This window comes from Phaenicophaeus curvirostris, chromosome 1 (genome assembly GCF_032191515.1).
Source record: "Phaenicophaeus curvirostris isolate KB17595 chromosome 1, BPBGC_Pcur_1.0, whole genome shotgun sequence".
NCBI lineage: Eukaryota > Metazoa > Chordata > Aves > Cuculiformes > Cuculidae > Phaenicophaeus > Phaenicophaeus curvirostris.
In genome coordinates this window covers 80,452,311-80,468,871 of record NC_091392.1, presented here as the reverse complement: position 1 = coordinate 80,468,871, position 16,561 = coordinate 80,452,311, and the positions used below count along the sequence as shown (strand labels likewise).

The 16,561-nt window shown below is 41.9% G+C and overlaps 1 protein-coding gene across 2 annotated transcripts in view; it reads right to left on the bottom strand.

Annotated features, from left to right (window-relative positions):
- Window positions 1-16,561, bottom strand: part of LRP6 (LDL receptor related protein 6) — a 704,489-nt gene that overhangs the window by 570,006 nt on the left and 117,922 nt on the right. Inside the window, exons 20-23 of one of the 2 annotated variants that reach the window (XR_011337960.1) lie at window positions 15,965-16,195; window positions 14,575-14,711; window positions 13,306-13,403; window positions 7,201-11,595 (exon numbers count right to left, since the gene is read on the bottom strand). Coding sequence is in view for 1 of the 2 variants with exons in the window: in XM_069863528.1 (XP_069719629.1) it covers window positions 11,304-11,595; window positions 13,306-13,403; window positions 14,575-14,711; window positions 15,965-16,195 (758 nt within the window). In the remaining variant the exon portion in view is untranslated. Of the gene's footprint in view, window positions 1-7,200; window positions 11,596-13,305; window positions 13,404-14,574; window positions 14,712-15,964; window positions 16,196-16,561 lie in introns of those variants that run through there. The other variant, XM_069863528.1, reaches the window with a different exon arrangement.

Genomic DNA, 16,561 nt, shown 5'->3' with positions numbered 1-16,561 from the left:
ACATATGCTGTCTACAAAGTCTCAGTAAAACCGAGGCCCACTCTTCCTTGCCTGGTGCCGTTCACCACATAACTTTCCCTTGGACTCTGGCTTTACAATCAGTCCATAATTCTGTCTAACTTTTGACTTCTGAGATTTTTTTTGTCTCTTTTAAGGAGAAAGAGGGATGCAAGAGAAGGAGACAACTGGTGTCCCTTCCCCTTTTTCTTCAAAATTTGAAGAAATACCTCTTTTATGTTAAATTACTCAAGTTTAACTGATGTGCCTCGTGCTACTCTTACTACTTGTCTCACTACCATTCTGGCTTCTTTCTCTCCCTGGGATGGAGCATTTGCTGCACTTCTCTCCCCACTACGTCAACTCCTGTGCCTGAGCAAAGTCCAGAGCCCAGGGACAGTTGGACTTCTGTCCTCGACTACCACCTGAGGTTGAGCAGGCTGCTGAGTTGCTCCTCATAAGCAGCTACTGTCAGCCCTCTGAGAGCAGCCCAGCACTGGATGCATTGCCACATGAGTGGCTAAAACCAAGAGGGACAAGGCAGGGGAGCAGGGGAGTTTTGGAGAGGTGGACGCAACACAGAGGCAGCATGGAAAGGACATATGGGCATCACACTGGAAGGACAGGAGAGAGTAGTACATTCTTTTGTAAAAAATCAGCCTTCATTATTAGTGCTGCTGGTGGAACAACTTTTTATTAGAACCATCTGAAAGTGGTTTCCTTCCATCAAGTAATTCATCCCTAACAGTTGTGTTTCAGAACAACAGCCCGAGTTAAGACATCCATGCAGTAATGCTGCAGCCACAGGGTTTCTCAAAACATTCGTGGGACAGAAAGAAGAAAGTGGCGTTGAGGGAGGAATCATTCTTTCTCCAGCAAAAAACACACCTCCAAACTGTAAAGTTAGGAAAAATACACCAACGGATGTGTTGGGTTTTTTTTAAAGCATTTATTACCTCATGAGAGGTTTTAAAAAAGAAATAATCTACAAACTCCCTCCCCATCCACAGCAGGGACTGTTTTCTGATCTTTTCTCACTAGGCTTTTCAGTGCTGGGCGTAGTTGCCTAAAATCTGGATCTTTATCTGCAGGAGTCACCTGCTGCTCGCTCGCTTCCCACCTGAAGTCAAATTGGTGTGTCAGCAACACTACGCTCATTTCTATAGAACCAAATGCGATTTCACAGCAAGGACAATAGCAGCCTCCGTTAAGGAATGAGCCACAAAAGCACATTACATGCCTTGGAGGCCAAGGTCTGGTTTTCATTAGGCGCTGCACGTAATGAGAGCCAGGGGAGGTGCAAGACAGGAAAGAGGCCATACACAGCACAGCTGACGGACTTTTATAACACTTTCCATGAGCATCAGTGAGTGTATGGGAGGGCAAAAGGGCTCGCGGCACACAGCAGCATCTCAGCCGATCCTGATTCATTGCCCCTGTCATGATTTCCTCCTCCAGCTCACCTGCTGCCCTCTGCCTGGCCCCAAGCCCTGGAAAAATGACTCCTCTTCCCAGCACGATGGTACCTCACTGCTGAAAACCACAGTAGGAGCAGTGCTCGAGAGGGATTACCCCCACCAGAAAGCCCTTACAGTCTCACAAAGCCGCCCAGAACCACCATGTTTTCCACCCCATCAAGCCATGCCACTGATTTCCAGACTGCTGCTCTCATCTTCATGACAAAAGCAGTGCAGCTGGCTTGGTGCGAACCATATCAAGGAAGGCCTGAGCAGAAAACAGCTTCTCTCACCACGTTATCATCACTGGCTCCCTCAGCCATGAAGAGCTGCCTTTCCGCACTCCCCCACTGGCTGGTACCTTTACCAGGTGAGGGAGGGGAAGCAACAGCATGGAGGGGTCTCTGGCTTCACTTCAGAAGAGACTCTTTGTTCCAAGGGTGTTTTCTCCTCCCGCTTTAAAACCTGGGAGGCAGAGAGAAATGGAATATGTCTCCAAGGTCACAAAATCAGCAAAGTCTCACACTGGCCACAGACTCTGAAAGGCTTTATCCAGTGCTGGCCCTGGTCAGACCTGGCATCTTTCTCTCCCACTCTCAGCCACTCTCCCCTTTTCCCTCTTTTTTCCCACCCCATCATTTTGTTCCCAGTGCCCAGGGTACAAGCACATCATCCTGCCATCTCAGGCTCTGTGCCAGACCAAGGACCAGCCTTGCTCTCACCATCTGCGCCTCACAGTTCGGGGTGCCATGTATCCCCAGCCAGTGGGGTTGCAGTAGATGATCTTTAAGGTCTCTTCTGACCCAAACCATTCTATGATTCTGCTTGTCTGCAAGTGACATTTAGGCAGAAAGCAGCTGTGTAAAACACTTACCACCCACCTAGCACAAAGTGCACGCGGATTTCACACATCGTGATAGAGTTAGAGCGCTGAAGTTATTTTAGAAACCAGTTGAGAAACGTTCTTTTTTATTTGTTTTAAAAGAAGACCAACCTAGGAAAAAGCTTCAAGGTGATCGGCTATAAGCATGAAAGCAAAGGCATGTTGTCTCCTACTTAAGCAAATCTCTTCTCCCTCCAACCCTGTACTGAGATGTGGGGGAGGAACAGGGATGTTTGTGTCCTGTTTTCCTATATTGGTCCTCTCCCTCCCTGATACAGTACTGGGGGTGTAGGTGGGATGGAAGGAGAGGCCTCTGAAATTGTCTCCTCTCCTCCCTCCTTAACTCATCTTGTCTGGCCCCGCCAGGAGTCAGGCCCCTTAATGGTTATTTCATTCCTAGCTCAGATAGGGTGCAGGAAACACAGGACTCTCCTGGTTTTCTGCCACACTTCTCTGGCTTTTCACCCTGAACTGCCCAACCTGTTCCTTTTCTCCACCTTTACCATGTTATACCCCCTGTGGTCCCTGCCATGTCAACCAGGCACACTGTTCTTATGGCAATGCTGAGGAGCAACTTCAGAGAGCCACCTGTAACATTATCCTCTCTTTTTATCACCCCATGCTTTCAGGACTCCTCCTACCACATGCTCTGCATCCTTTATTCATCTTTTTTTAAGCTTTACTTTCCTCATTCCCCTCCATGCACATCTGTGGAGCGGAATGATGAGTCTGGAACACGAACTCTACGCCCTTTGTCATCGCCCCTTTTGTTTCTCCTTACAGACTTCCCAGCAACACTGGCCATCTCTGCCCATTTCTGATGTGCAACATCTTCCTGCTACTCATTCCCTGCAAAGGGATCTGGCCCAGGAAAGAAGTGGCAGCTCTTATAGCACGAGTAGCAGGCGAAGGCTTCTGGGCTTTCCTCCTGGGACAGCCAGGACACCCCAAACACAGGTTCCTGGCACTTCAGAGGCCATTGGAGCTGCCTGTAGCCCTTTATTCAGCAAACCACCGGCAGGGATCACCAGGGGCTGAAACTTGTTGCTCAAAGCATCAGGGGGTCACTTAGTCATTCCTCCCCAAACAAGTGCTCTGCAGGTTAAGGTGGTCATTGACTTCTTGACAAAGAGACAGAGCTAAGAATTTCGGCACCTCTGACAAAGAGAAAATACCACACAGTAACCTTTTCTCTCCTCAGACCCAAACAACATTCTTTATACACCCTCAGAGAAGCAAACTTCATAGTTTTTCATAGCTTTCCCCTTACAATCATGAAAAAAAGTATTTTGCTGTAAAAGTGAAGCTGCAGTAAGATCACTGCTGTGCCACACCAAGCCAAGTAACCCTAGCATGAGACCATTTTTATTAAGAAATTCCTTTATGCAACAGAGTGTGCAAGCAGGAAAGGGGTGGCAGCTTCCAATCCTCCCTACAAAGATGGAGTTTGCCTTTAGCTGGCATCATAGATCTTGTGGTGAACAAGGGCAAGATAAAGCTTATTTACCCAGACACCCCATTTGTACAGGAGAAAGGCGGTTTTTTTTGTTGTTGTCATTATTTTACTTTTTCAAGTCAAACACAGCAATGTGTATCTTGCATTTCCAACCTGATGCACCAGGAAAAGTGATGCAGGAAGAGCTGCCACTCACAGGAGGTTTGATACAAGGCAAACCTTTCCTTTGTCAGGCGCCTGCTTTTCACTAGGCAGTTCTACAAAACATGCCTTGATTCCCATGCAGACTTAACTCATCTAGGTACAAATTTTCTGCCGTGAAAACAGGTTAAACACGTTCAGCATTTCCCCTTCAGGAACAAGCCTGTGATTTTGCATTCTAACCTTCCTAGGGAAGTACTGCCAATACTGGCAGATCAAACAAAAAAAAAATCTCATATTTTATTCTCTTAACGAAGCATTCTACTCCATACTGAAACAAAGACACCGTGTGTCATCCCTCCTCTAGTATATAATGAATGGCAGGATTCCAGTGCTCGCAGTCACCTCTGCTTGTGTGCACATGTGCAAGGAAAGGCAGAATCAGGCAAAGGAGATAAATTCTTCTCAGGCAGGCAGGCAATATTTTCCTAAATGATGGAAAACACTCCAGTGTCCCTTACTATGCCTGCTGCCCCTTAGTGTCTGGCAAACACAATTTTGGTAGCTCTGCCACCTCTGAAGGCTTTTATTAATTGACACAGATAAGACACATGGTGGAACTACAGCTGAAACACAACTTATTTCTGTTCCCTGAGCTACACTCTCCCTCTAAAGAGCATTAGTTTTCTTTAGAGATTTACCTCAAGTAGCTCATTGATAGTGCCAGTCCTGCTCTTTGTGGAGTCCAGCCGCACGCACAGCCTCCCTGGTATGTGCTTTGAAGAACTGCATTTGAGATGCACCCTGATGCTTAACGTCCGCATCTGGAAAAGACCTTTTGCAACCCAGCAGCAATTCACAACTGGCATTTTTAAAGAGAAACACAGCATCTAGCAGCTCCAAAGTAATGGCTCATTTTCCAAGAAAAAATATAGCACCTTAACATAAAACATGCATGAAACACCAGCTGAGAACAAGTAGTATTTACAGTTACATTTTGTGAAACGGATAAATGCAGGCCCCGTTTTTCTGATATGGACTGCAATTCTTGCTTGTCTATCTCCATGTAGAATAACTGGAGATAGAAAAGAATCTTAGTACAGCCAGATCCATGCTAATACAAAACTATTTTTTCAACAACCAGTGGATGCAAGTGGAGCAGGAATTCCTGTGCTGAGCTTATAAATTCAGAGCTGCTTCCTATCCAATTACTGTTTACAGCAATAGGACGGGCAGGGGCGAATTTTAAAGTTTAATTAAACACTTAAACTTTCTGCAGCTTCCAAAATCATCATTAGGCATCTCTTAAGTCCAAAAAGGATTTGTTTGGTAAAATTGTCTGGTTTGTATTATTCTGTAAATCAATCTAAGCAATCAATAATGGAGACTTTCAGCTTTAAAATTTATCCAGTTACACTGCAGAATGATGGAGATCAACAGAACTGCTCGAAGCATACTATGTGTTTCAGGCAAATATATCAGTGTCTGCCAGGTCTGCCTACAGCATCAGAAAGTTAAGCGCATTCTGGCTTTTATGGAGAGCACATGGACTTGTACCTTTAATGACCTTTCCTCCAGAACATGCTGAAATAAAATGACAAATACTCCTCCTTTTTCACTCTTAGTTTTATTATAAAAATCAAATTTTCATTTGTTACAACTCAGTTTATAGTAATAATTGGAAAGGATTTTTGTACAAGGTTTATATACACCTTACAAGTAAAGCACTTTATTTTACAAAAAAAAAAAGTTAGTGAATGAGTGAATAGGGCTGACCAAATGTTGGTCATTATAATATAAATACATCCTTGCAAAGCACCATCGTACCAAAGTTGATGAACAAGAGACACCAGCTGGCTTTAAGACAATGACAAACAGTGATTAAAGCTTACAAAAAAAGAACAAACAAAACAGGAAAAAAAAAACCAACCCAAAACCAAGATTAACAATCTGAAAGCAGCACCAGATCCTTCACTTGCAAACAAGGCTGGTTCAACTTAAGGCTGGTGGTATCCTCTTTACAAAAAGATACTTTCATTTTCCCTTGGTGACTCTTAACTGCCTGGCTTAAGGCTACAGCCATTTTAATCAGGAGTTCAAAGCCACTCCTTGTTAATTTAAAAGAGGGGAACAAGACTGCTCTCCAAAAGTTTCCTCATACTGTGTGCTAGGAAGATAATTCCTGGATCAGATCAAATATGGCCAGTTTACTTAACCTGCCTAGTTTTGGAGTGGATCATCCAGTCCCCATAAATGCTACCTTGGCGTCATCAGTGAGCTGCCCTTCATAAAGATGGAAAGAAAAACGCCCCCTTTTGGATCACTGTGATATTTTACCATTTTTAGGGAAAAATGCAATGTTTTGTACCCATTTTCAAGTTATTAGGTAATTTCTAACTTCTTTTCAAGGTGTATCCGTCACCTGCCAATTAAACTAAATGTTAATTTTCAAACAACAACCCCACCTCACTGCAATTAAAAAATTCCCATGGCTAAGAAAGCAGTTTCTGAGTAACAATGTTCAAATTATTTTTGCACGCAATGAACCAGAAATAGGAAGTATCCCCCTACATGAACAGCACACATTCAAAACCAGATTCTGTCTGTAACAATATTGTGTGACACAAACACTAGAGACATCAGGAAAAAAAGTGATTGATTACTTCTTAACCAGGGAGTTTTGCAGCTCAAGCAGTTCCCCCAAAATGGAGGTGATCAGTTAATTCAAGGAGATTTGCCAAGCAATAAGGAATGGAAATACTCAATATTCAAGACTTTGGCCTTTTCTCCATGAGGCTTAACTACTCTAATGTAAAACAAGTGAATCTACATTTAATACTCACCAGTTGAGCCACTTCTAGAGAAGGGGCAAAGATAAACAAGAGAAGCAATGCACCACTTGAGACCAGAACACCAAAGCCTATTAGTGCAATAAATAGGGATTTTCTGCACAAACTTTCACTTGCACTGGATTGTAGTGACTGCCATGCCAAGCAGTTTGGGTGCAGTTGTCTTCATAATTACAACAGGACTACAACAGATTGATTTTTATGTGCCTACAGGAAACAGAAGAGTTCTACTGATCTCAAAATGGACTCCAAAAGGGTGTGTGTATATATATATATATTAAAAAGTGTGCTTCTTTCCTGTTTGGAATGACAGAGCACAAACTATCCAGGTTTAAAGTAGCAAGTATTCTGTTGTTTGTCCTATAAGCTGGACTTCTTTTGGCAAGGTTATGTGAGACAGCAGGATAACATTAGCACTCTGAAAAGGCAGGGAGGCTGAATGTGAATGTGTATGCATGAGAGAGGAAATCATCATCTTTGGGTACGTGCACATTATCAAAGATACACATACCTGCATACATATACTTGTACATGCACGAGGGGGAAAATGCTATGGCAGTAATCTGGAATTCACAATACTGAAAGGTACAACTCGCAGCAAATGAATCCTTTGATATCAACTGGCTCATTTATGTATTTTGCATTACTGTAAATATTTCATTTAATGTATATGCACAGGTTGCATGAATTTACATTCATGGAAAGCATTCTTTATTTCAAATGCAAATGTTATGTGCATGTTCCATTTATCCTATCTAAGTTTATTTCAAATAAGTATCTTGGTATCCAAAAACAATGGAGGAATGAGGAGTATTCCTTAGGAAGGTATAAAATACACTCAGCGTGACATGGCAGGTATAGTTTTAAAAGGCAAGATTAGGTCTCATTAACGTTGCCATTTAAACATGCTAAGCTCCTGCTGAACATGCAAACGCTGAAATGTCCTTTTTTAACTTCTTTTTTTTTAACTACAAAGGATTGTTCCTTTCCTGACAGAGCATGCCAGCTATTTTCCATCACCAGACAATCAGCAACGAACACTCAGGTGTCTACATAAAGCAAAAAGTGCACAATGAGTATCTGTGCTGATGCCCCACTGTGTGGGTACCTGATGCTGTAAGATAAGGACATTCGTGCTTGGCACAAAGACTATGAGCAGTTTCATTGACATCAATAAGACCACTTCCATGCTAATGCCTCAAACCCACTTCAGCAATCTCCTGGATTGACATGCATGTCTCAACATCACAGTCAATTTGAGAACTGGGAGAAAGCAGGATCCTCACTGAGGGAAGGAGGAAATATGAATCATGACCAGCTCAGTGGCAGAGAGGAAAAGAGAGAAATTGTCCAGTCTCAATGCTCAATCCATCTATGGTTTATCCACTGGGAATGTGTCAGCTGTGCATACAAGTTGCACCAATGCTTTTCTAACTTGGAGATCTGCCCAAGGGGAGCTTCACAGCTGATCAGCTCTTTCAAAAGTTTACTCTAGATGTACTAGGAAAATACTTGTACTTGCAAAGGCAGATCACAGCTTCCCACTAAATAAATTCTTTCGTTAGTCCAAATGAGAAACAGCCTTCCCCCTGTGCTGGTCATCTTCAGTGAAAAAAGTCGCTCCACCTTCCCCTTTTTCATGTGAACCTCCCACAGGCAGGTAATTTAAAATACCTGATGCACAAACTGGAGCATATGTATAAAAATGACTTAATCAAATCCTACATTGAATTATATGTTCACCCCAATGACTTCAATTTGGTTATGCATGGACCAGAAGGCAGGGAGCATCGTCCATATGCAGAGAACATTTTCTTCTGAAGAACCCTTGCTGTAATTAACACACTTACAATATCACCTGCAGGAAGTCCCCTCCAAGAGGACCTCTCAATGAGGCAGTAACCCACACCAGAAAGAGGATACCACTTCTTAAGTTCAACCACCTTAAAATTTTTCAAACAGAAATTGGCACACTGAAAAAAGTATTTTGCAAGAAGAGACCATTGCCATCGCAGTACAAGCACTTAGACTGAGATACAACAATGCAATATTCTTCTGAGTTCATTAGTGCAAGTTTCCAAATGTGAACCCCACACGGAATGCTGCACATGAAAAAATGTAAACAACAGAGAAGTTTCTTTTCTCATCGGCGTGCCAGCCTCAACACCCCCTGCCCCGACACACCCACTCTCCCCCCCTTCATATAAATGGTTCGAGTTCCCTTATAGTTCACAATATCCTCCTCAACATCCATCTTGCTGGAGAACACAAGCTTTTTCACCAGCAAGGAAGAGTCAGAAGAACAGCTACCATGATTCCTAGATACCTAAAATGAAACTGGGCAAAAAAAGCCCTTAGTATGCCAGATCCAGAGACCAAATGCAATAGCCTGAAGACCACCAAGGCTTTTTAAAGCCTCCCCAGGTATCCTGGAATACTAGAAAGATCCTTTATTACAGCTGGAATTCCAAATACCATGGTTTTCCTTGGAGCTGAAACCGAGTGAGGCTCCAGTACTCCAGATGAGCGGCAGCACTAGCAAGAATTACCTGTCATTAATTCTGTCAACAGCGTGACTAAAGCCCATGCCACATTTTCAGACCATTTCTCTTTTAGTTGAAAGTGGTTGAGGAAACAAGCAACAGAGAACAATAAAACCAACAGGGCACCTCTGAAGAGTTGTTACACTAGCACTATGCCCGATGGATAGGAGGCAGAAGCTCCTCAAAACCTTTGTTTTGAAACAGAAGACTCAGAGGCTAGCCTTGGAAGGCATCAAGCACCTTCAATATGGATTTGATGTCAACAGAAGGTGCAAATGCATAATGCCATCTAGGATCAGGTATACTGTGAGCTCCAGTACAGTGAAAGCAAATTCAAAACACTGCACTGGAGTCAAAACGGAGTTAATAATATCCTATGTTGCCCCTCAACCTATACAAATAATGTTTTCACTTGATTATATATTCTCCCTGTCAAAATCACCATGGTGAGTGTGAAGGGAGAAGGTGCTAAATATGATAATATACAAAAATAGAGATGCAAATATAAAATGGTTTGGTTAAGAATATCTTAAAATTTGACATTCACAGCAGTTAATACTAGAGTATTAAACTCACACCATGCAATACAGGAGGTATGTCAAAATCATATTGAGAAAAACTGTCTTTACCTAACACAAAGAAATCATGAGCAGTTAATACAGCATGGGAACCACTTCCAATGATCAAAACGTTTATTTTTTTTATGGACAGTTGCTCCACTGAAAGTTAAATGCTTCCCTACTAGGAAAAAGTAATATATATTTTTATATATATATGATTTGTATACTGTGTAATCAATATACACTGAAAGTACTGCAAGGATATATTATTCATTTACAGTAAAACTAACAATCCACAGTTAAATTTATAGTTTATAAATATGCTGTCTATATTATATGTGGTATAAAAATATTTGACATTTTGTGGGCACTAGGTCAAAATAAGGTTTTCCTTTCTTAAGGGACTAAAAATCATTCAGGTATATGCATATTACCCTTGTCAATTACGTGAAAATCGTACTGACCTGGTACAAAACATAATCCTACTGCACTTGCAAAATGAAGAAGGCGATGTATTGTGTGATACTCACTGTATGACAAGGCTAATCAGGAGGAAAAAAAGAATTTACAGCAGCCCAGTTCTAGCAGTACTTTAAATAAGGATATCATGATTTAAGGTGAGACAGGCAGGAAGAGAGTATTCAGAAGAGCTGGGAAAAGCTAAACAGGAGAAAAAAGTGAGATTTAAAACATACCCAACAAAAATCATTGAAATTCCAGAAGCAAAGAAAGTGCTCTAAACACTCTAGTTTGGTAAATGCATTAAGGAAAACCAGAGGTGTATTAATTTAAAAAAGTGTATGATTATTTTTCTGGATTCACTGCTACGATTGCTGTATTCCTGTAGAAAACAAAGCCCTTTGTGCAAGGTCAATATCTGTCCTGACTGCGTTTTCAAGTTCAGCTTTAGCTGCTGGCCCTCCGTAGTTAACATAGAGGCTATTTGGCTACTTCCAAGTATCTATGGTATGCTGCTCTAAGACGGACTTCTTTATTATTAGTTACTTTAAACATTTTTGGTATTGACAAGCCCCACATCTCACCTTGCTGGACAAGTAGCACAACCCGGTCCTTCCATTTCCTTATGTGCTCAGTCACTTCAATGGATTAAGGCATGTTTTTGTGTTCCATTTGCAAAAATAAAAACTTTTTGTACAAATGTCTGGGTTCTTTTATACAAAAATTTTTCTTCTTATGTCACAAGCAGCAGTTGCTGTTTAAGAAAATATATAAATATCCTTTTTTTTCCTTCTGTACAAATATCTTCAGTATTCCTCCACCTCATTTAATAACATTTAGCCATTTAACTGTACACTGCCCTACCTCGTCAAGAGCTCCCTCCCCCCTCCCCGGTAGAACATTTTGTATTTACACTTTCACGGCGGAGGCAGGTAACGGGGTGGGGGGGAGCTACCCCTCATGAAGAGTCCGTGCAGGGGGACGGCGGTGGCGGGTAGAGATGGTGAGAGTAGCTCCGCTCCGTGTACGGAGAAGGCGGGCAGCTTTCATAGTTCTCCTCCGCTGACAGGTACTGGCTGCGTGGAGTGGGTGGCGGGGGGACGGGCTCTGAATCATAGTTCAAGTCACTTGTATAGCCCTTGGCTGTCGCTGCTGTGACTCTTCGGCTGGGGGCATAGTCACTGTCACAGACATCCGTGCTGCAGGGCGTTGTGGGAGGTGCAAAATGCCGGTAGCTGTAAGGCCTGTAGCTGCAGTGTGAAGATTTATGAGGAAACCATCAGCATATGGAAAGACTCTGCAGTAAATACACAGCATCACACTCTCTTCTGTCTGACACCGCATCACATGCTCCTCCCTCTGACACCGCAAATTCACTAATGCCCCTGCAGAAGGCCCACTTCTGCACTACAGAGTCAAGTTATGGCAGTTAGTGAAAGGGATACTAGTTATTAATTATCTATTGAAAAAAGGCTCCCTTAAAGCCTTAGCTGAGGTAGAAAAGTTGTCCTACGGCAGTGGGCCTGGAAGGGCACAGCGGGGAAGGAATAGCTGTGTTGCAATTAAATGGAAAAGATATTCCATCATCCAATTTACAGATACTAACTTCCAAGTCCAGACAGGGAGACTGAAAAATCTCTTGGCACATTCATAGCACTCAGGAGAATCACCTGCCAGAGCAGTAACTGGGATGGAATTCCCAAAGGCTGTTACTACAAAATATCTTTTATAAATGAGCCTAAAATACTTGAAAGAAAACAAATAAGAAAGGGAGGTGCTTGGTAGCTACAACTACCAGCATCAAAATCAGTTGTTGGAGGTGCAGCTTTTCTATATTTAAGTCAGAACTTTAGGAAAAACTGAAAGATCAGAAGCAGTAAGGCCAGGATTTATTTTTGGATGGGGGAGCATTCAGAAAACCTTCAACCCTATGCTATATTCCTAAAGCCATTTATAATGCTAAAAGTCACATCAGCTAACCAGCAATCAGCATGATTCATGCCAGTGCCAAAAACCAGGTTTATGTCATTAGAAGATTACTCATCATTTTAAAAGATTTTTCATATGGCTGCAAGGGGACCATTATAAACATCTGGTCTGACCTTCTGCACAACAGAGGCCATATTTGCTGCTAATAGAGAAGAGATGTCTTTTAAGCCCCAGAGAGCTCATTATCCAAAAACCCCCAAAGACTCTGTGTTACGGAGGCATTTCTTTCAACAGACTAATACAGCACTCTTCTCACCAACCACATCTACTAGTGATTTGGGACGGGAAACTTCACACCCTTGGGTAGAAGGTCTCTCTTTCTTTGTTTTTGGTAACTGGTTGTAAAATAACCAACTCTAAACAGCATCTTGTAGGGAGGGTGAGAAACATACATTCAAGTAAACAGAGATAAAGCTGTCAGAGAACATAAGCACAAGGCTAGCAACCTTTTTCCAATACTAACCGTAATATGTTAAGTTAGAATTTCTGAGCTTTACCTACGTGATGGTATTAATGTTACTTCTGACATACTAGCCTTTATATTGCCAGCTTTCCTCGGCACGGTGTTTGCGTATTATTTCTGATAATTACATAACAAATTATTTATGACAGAAGCCTAAAAGAAGGCAGAGTTCATTCCAGGGTAATTACTTCTGGCTCAAAGTTATCATGGTGCCAGTTTTCTTTGGGCGTTTAGCTAATTTTGTGATGAGTGTTGTCATTCCCCTTAAAGCAATATACCCAAGAGATGTACCACTAACCCACTTATGGTATGGTTTACCTCAAACAGTGCTGAATTTACACGCACGCTTCAGTGACACGATACATGTGAACCCATTTAAGCACCTGTTTTAGTGCTTGCAGAATCAGGGCCTTTGATTGCAATTCTTATGGAGCAGAGGCTGCCTTTATTATGCATTTTCTACACAAACTGCTTTGATCCTGACGGAAGCTATTGTAATAATAATTACCTGTAGGATCTATGAGTGGATGGGCTGTTTGAAGAATAACCGAATTCCATGGTATAATGTGAACGTTCAGTAGCTGGTGACGGTGGTGGGTTCAAAATCTAAGGGGGAAAAAAAAGAAAAAAGCCACAGTTTAAAAAAAAAAGATGAAGGAGAATCAAGAAAACATCAGGTTATAAATTTCTTTTTACTACTGTTTAATAGGAACTTCAAGTTAAGAACTGCATGCATAGCCTCTCCCAACAAACAGGATTTTTCTTCTGATTATTCCCCAGTTCTTTAACAGACACTGGAAATGCCGCTTGTTACCATTTCCACAGAAGCTATTATTACACTCTTATCAAAACACGTTGACTGCTATTGCTATTTTGACATACTTTGTACCGAAAAGTACAGTTGAAGCTAGCTGTTCAGCACTAGATTGTCACTAGGGATACCACCGCCCGAGGCAAACTGGCAGATGTCTGCTCCTGCTAGCTTGTAGTCCCCAAGTATTATGCTGTTTATAATATTTGAAGCATGCTGCCCAGTGCAAACATTTCTTCCCCATACAGGCATGCTCTTACAGCAAACACTATTCTCATTTAAGATATAACACAATGAGTTGATTCTCGGAACTGGAAACACACAGTTGGAGATTTCAGCCCACACTGACCAAGAGTGTAACTAACAGTTGATAGCGACTCAGTGGACTTCATGTAAAAATAGCTAAACCAACAACCACTGATTCTAGAAGTAATGAGACAGGGAGCCCTCGAGGGCTGGTACTGATTTTAATACAGCATCTAGCGCAGCACACTACCTATTTGTGACTAGAGGAATGCTATGGAGTTGCAAGACACTATTTATTTATTTATTTGTCACTCACAAGACACATGATACAAAACTTCATTTTCATTCCTTGAAAGGTCTATACAGAATCAACCACAGACTTACCTCCAGAGGCACAAGCCACATTATAATGAAAGCAGATCGCTCTGCCAGAGCTGCTCAACACTTATAGGGATTTTTTTCCATCCCCCCTGACATTCAGTCTAACATCTTTTTCTGGCACTGAGCTCTCTTTTTAAAATGAATAGAAAATTCTTATACTGTTTTTGAAGAAGCAGGCTCCTCTCTCTTCCCTCTCAAAATCACTTACTCCATATTCAAACAAGTTTGTTAGGCTAGAAGTTTAAAATAAAACATTCATCTATCAATTAATTATCCTCAGAAAGACACTGGCACTTCCCTGAAAGCTACTAGAAGTCTATGAATAATAAAATGACTTACTGGAGGAAAGTAAGTGCCTTTGGTACTTGAAGAACTACTGGAAGAGGCTCCAGTGACATGGGCTCTGTCATAGGGGGGCCCGCTGCTCCCTCCCATAATGCTGAGGGAGCTGATCACAGATTTACCTCGAGACATCCCTAAAGAAGAACAAAGATGTATGTCAATATTCAATTCTTTGAATCAAACAGAGAAAAGAAAGATTAAAATATAATCTAGAGGATAAAAGCAGCATAAGCACAGCTTCTAAAACCAAAATTAATCTTCTTGGTATTAAGAGCAAATTTAGTACTTCTTGATGGACAACTGGAATGAAGACTGTCAGGGAATAAACGTGTTGGCTTTGTGTATGAGCTACTCAACTGCAGGACCGAGCACTGGGCTATATCAGAGCTGTGTGAAGAGAAATGGATTTCTTTCACCTGAACGGCTGGAAAAGATTTGAGAGAACAGGCATTCAGGCACTATTTCTATACCTCAGAACAAAACATGAAACTGACTGTGACCACCTCAACTGAGCAACTGAAAAGTGTGCAAGACGAGAGGGTTTATGTTCTTCCATATCCACACTGTTAAGTGAGCTTTTGCTACTGGACTGAAGCACGCTGGCAGAGTCCAAGTGAGAAATGAAGAGGTATGCCACTGTGCTGGAATTAATGGTGAAAATTCTGCTCAAGGACTCTCATTATGAAAGCAGGATATTACAGAAAGCAAAGAAATTTGGTGCCTTATTTTAACCCTGTAACAGCCTCACAGAACCTCTGCGCTCTGACTGGAACCTGCTGAATCCAAAGCCATAAGTTACAGTACACATTTAATCAATATATACAGAAGCACCACGTATCAATGAAGAGCAACACTGTGGTTAAATCTTACTTTTTAAAAAGCAGTAGCATCATGCACTTGGGTTAGTGTTGGAAACTTCAACATCAAATGAAACAAACTGAGACCACGGTTATTGGTGCTCATTACAGGCTTTACAAGAAGTTTCACAAGAATACAAATCCAGTCTGCAAACCTAACATGAATAATTACGTAACATTTAAAGACCCATGAATATAACTCTGCGTAATTTTACTCTGTACTGTCATGACACCTTGCTGATGCTGTAATAGCCCAACAAGAAGTTTCTTCAGTAGTAAAAGAGAACTCCCACGTTATACGTATCTATTTGAGCTTATGGTCCTGCTAAGTATCTAAACGCTCATGAGTAGCACAGGTAAAATAGCAGTTCATTATTATAAAGAAAGATGGTGACAAGCCTTGACACCCCTGGCTTCCAACAGCTTCCAACTATGCATCTGGAACAGACTTCTGTTCATACACACACAATATCCTCAGCTACAACTACGTGGTGCCAAAGAGCAGGACAAGTATCACATCATTTACTCACCAGGAAGTGACCCTGACAAAGAGCTTGGGTGAGGCACATAACCAAGAGGTACAGAGGCTGGTCCATGCACCACGTAATCATTGGTCATTGTTTCCCCATCACCCTTCATGCGTGGACACAGCACCCTCTGGCATATGAAGTACATTGCTCCAACCACAAAAACTGTAAGGATCACACCAATGATGGAGCCTATGGTGTTGTTGGGCTGTGGCGCAGGTTCCTCCGTTGTGTCTAAAAGGTAAAAGGAAAATTGGACCCTGGAAATCAATTCAACAGCTTCATGTACCAACATTAGTTCTCCTGACATCTTTCCATGCAAGAAAAACAGAAGCCTCGTCTTCTGTAGGCAGACAACAGCTCTCAAATTAATATATGGGAGGAACAAAGAGGCACTATACAAGTCTGTTTAAAGACTCTGAGCGATGATAAGGGCTACCTGTGCAGGAGATTACCTCCATGCATGCAGAGAGGTTTTTGAATCACAGTGACAGGAAATGAAGAGTATATGCATGTGCAGGGAGTGCAGTGAACGAGGTCTTGATTTTGCTTCATGCTGAAAGGCAGGGCTATCCTTTGAACTAGACAAACAAGACCTGC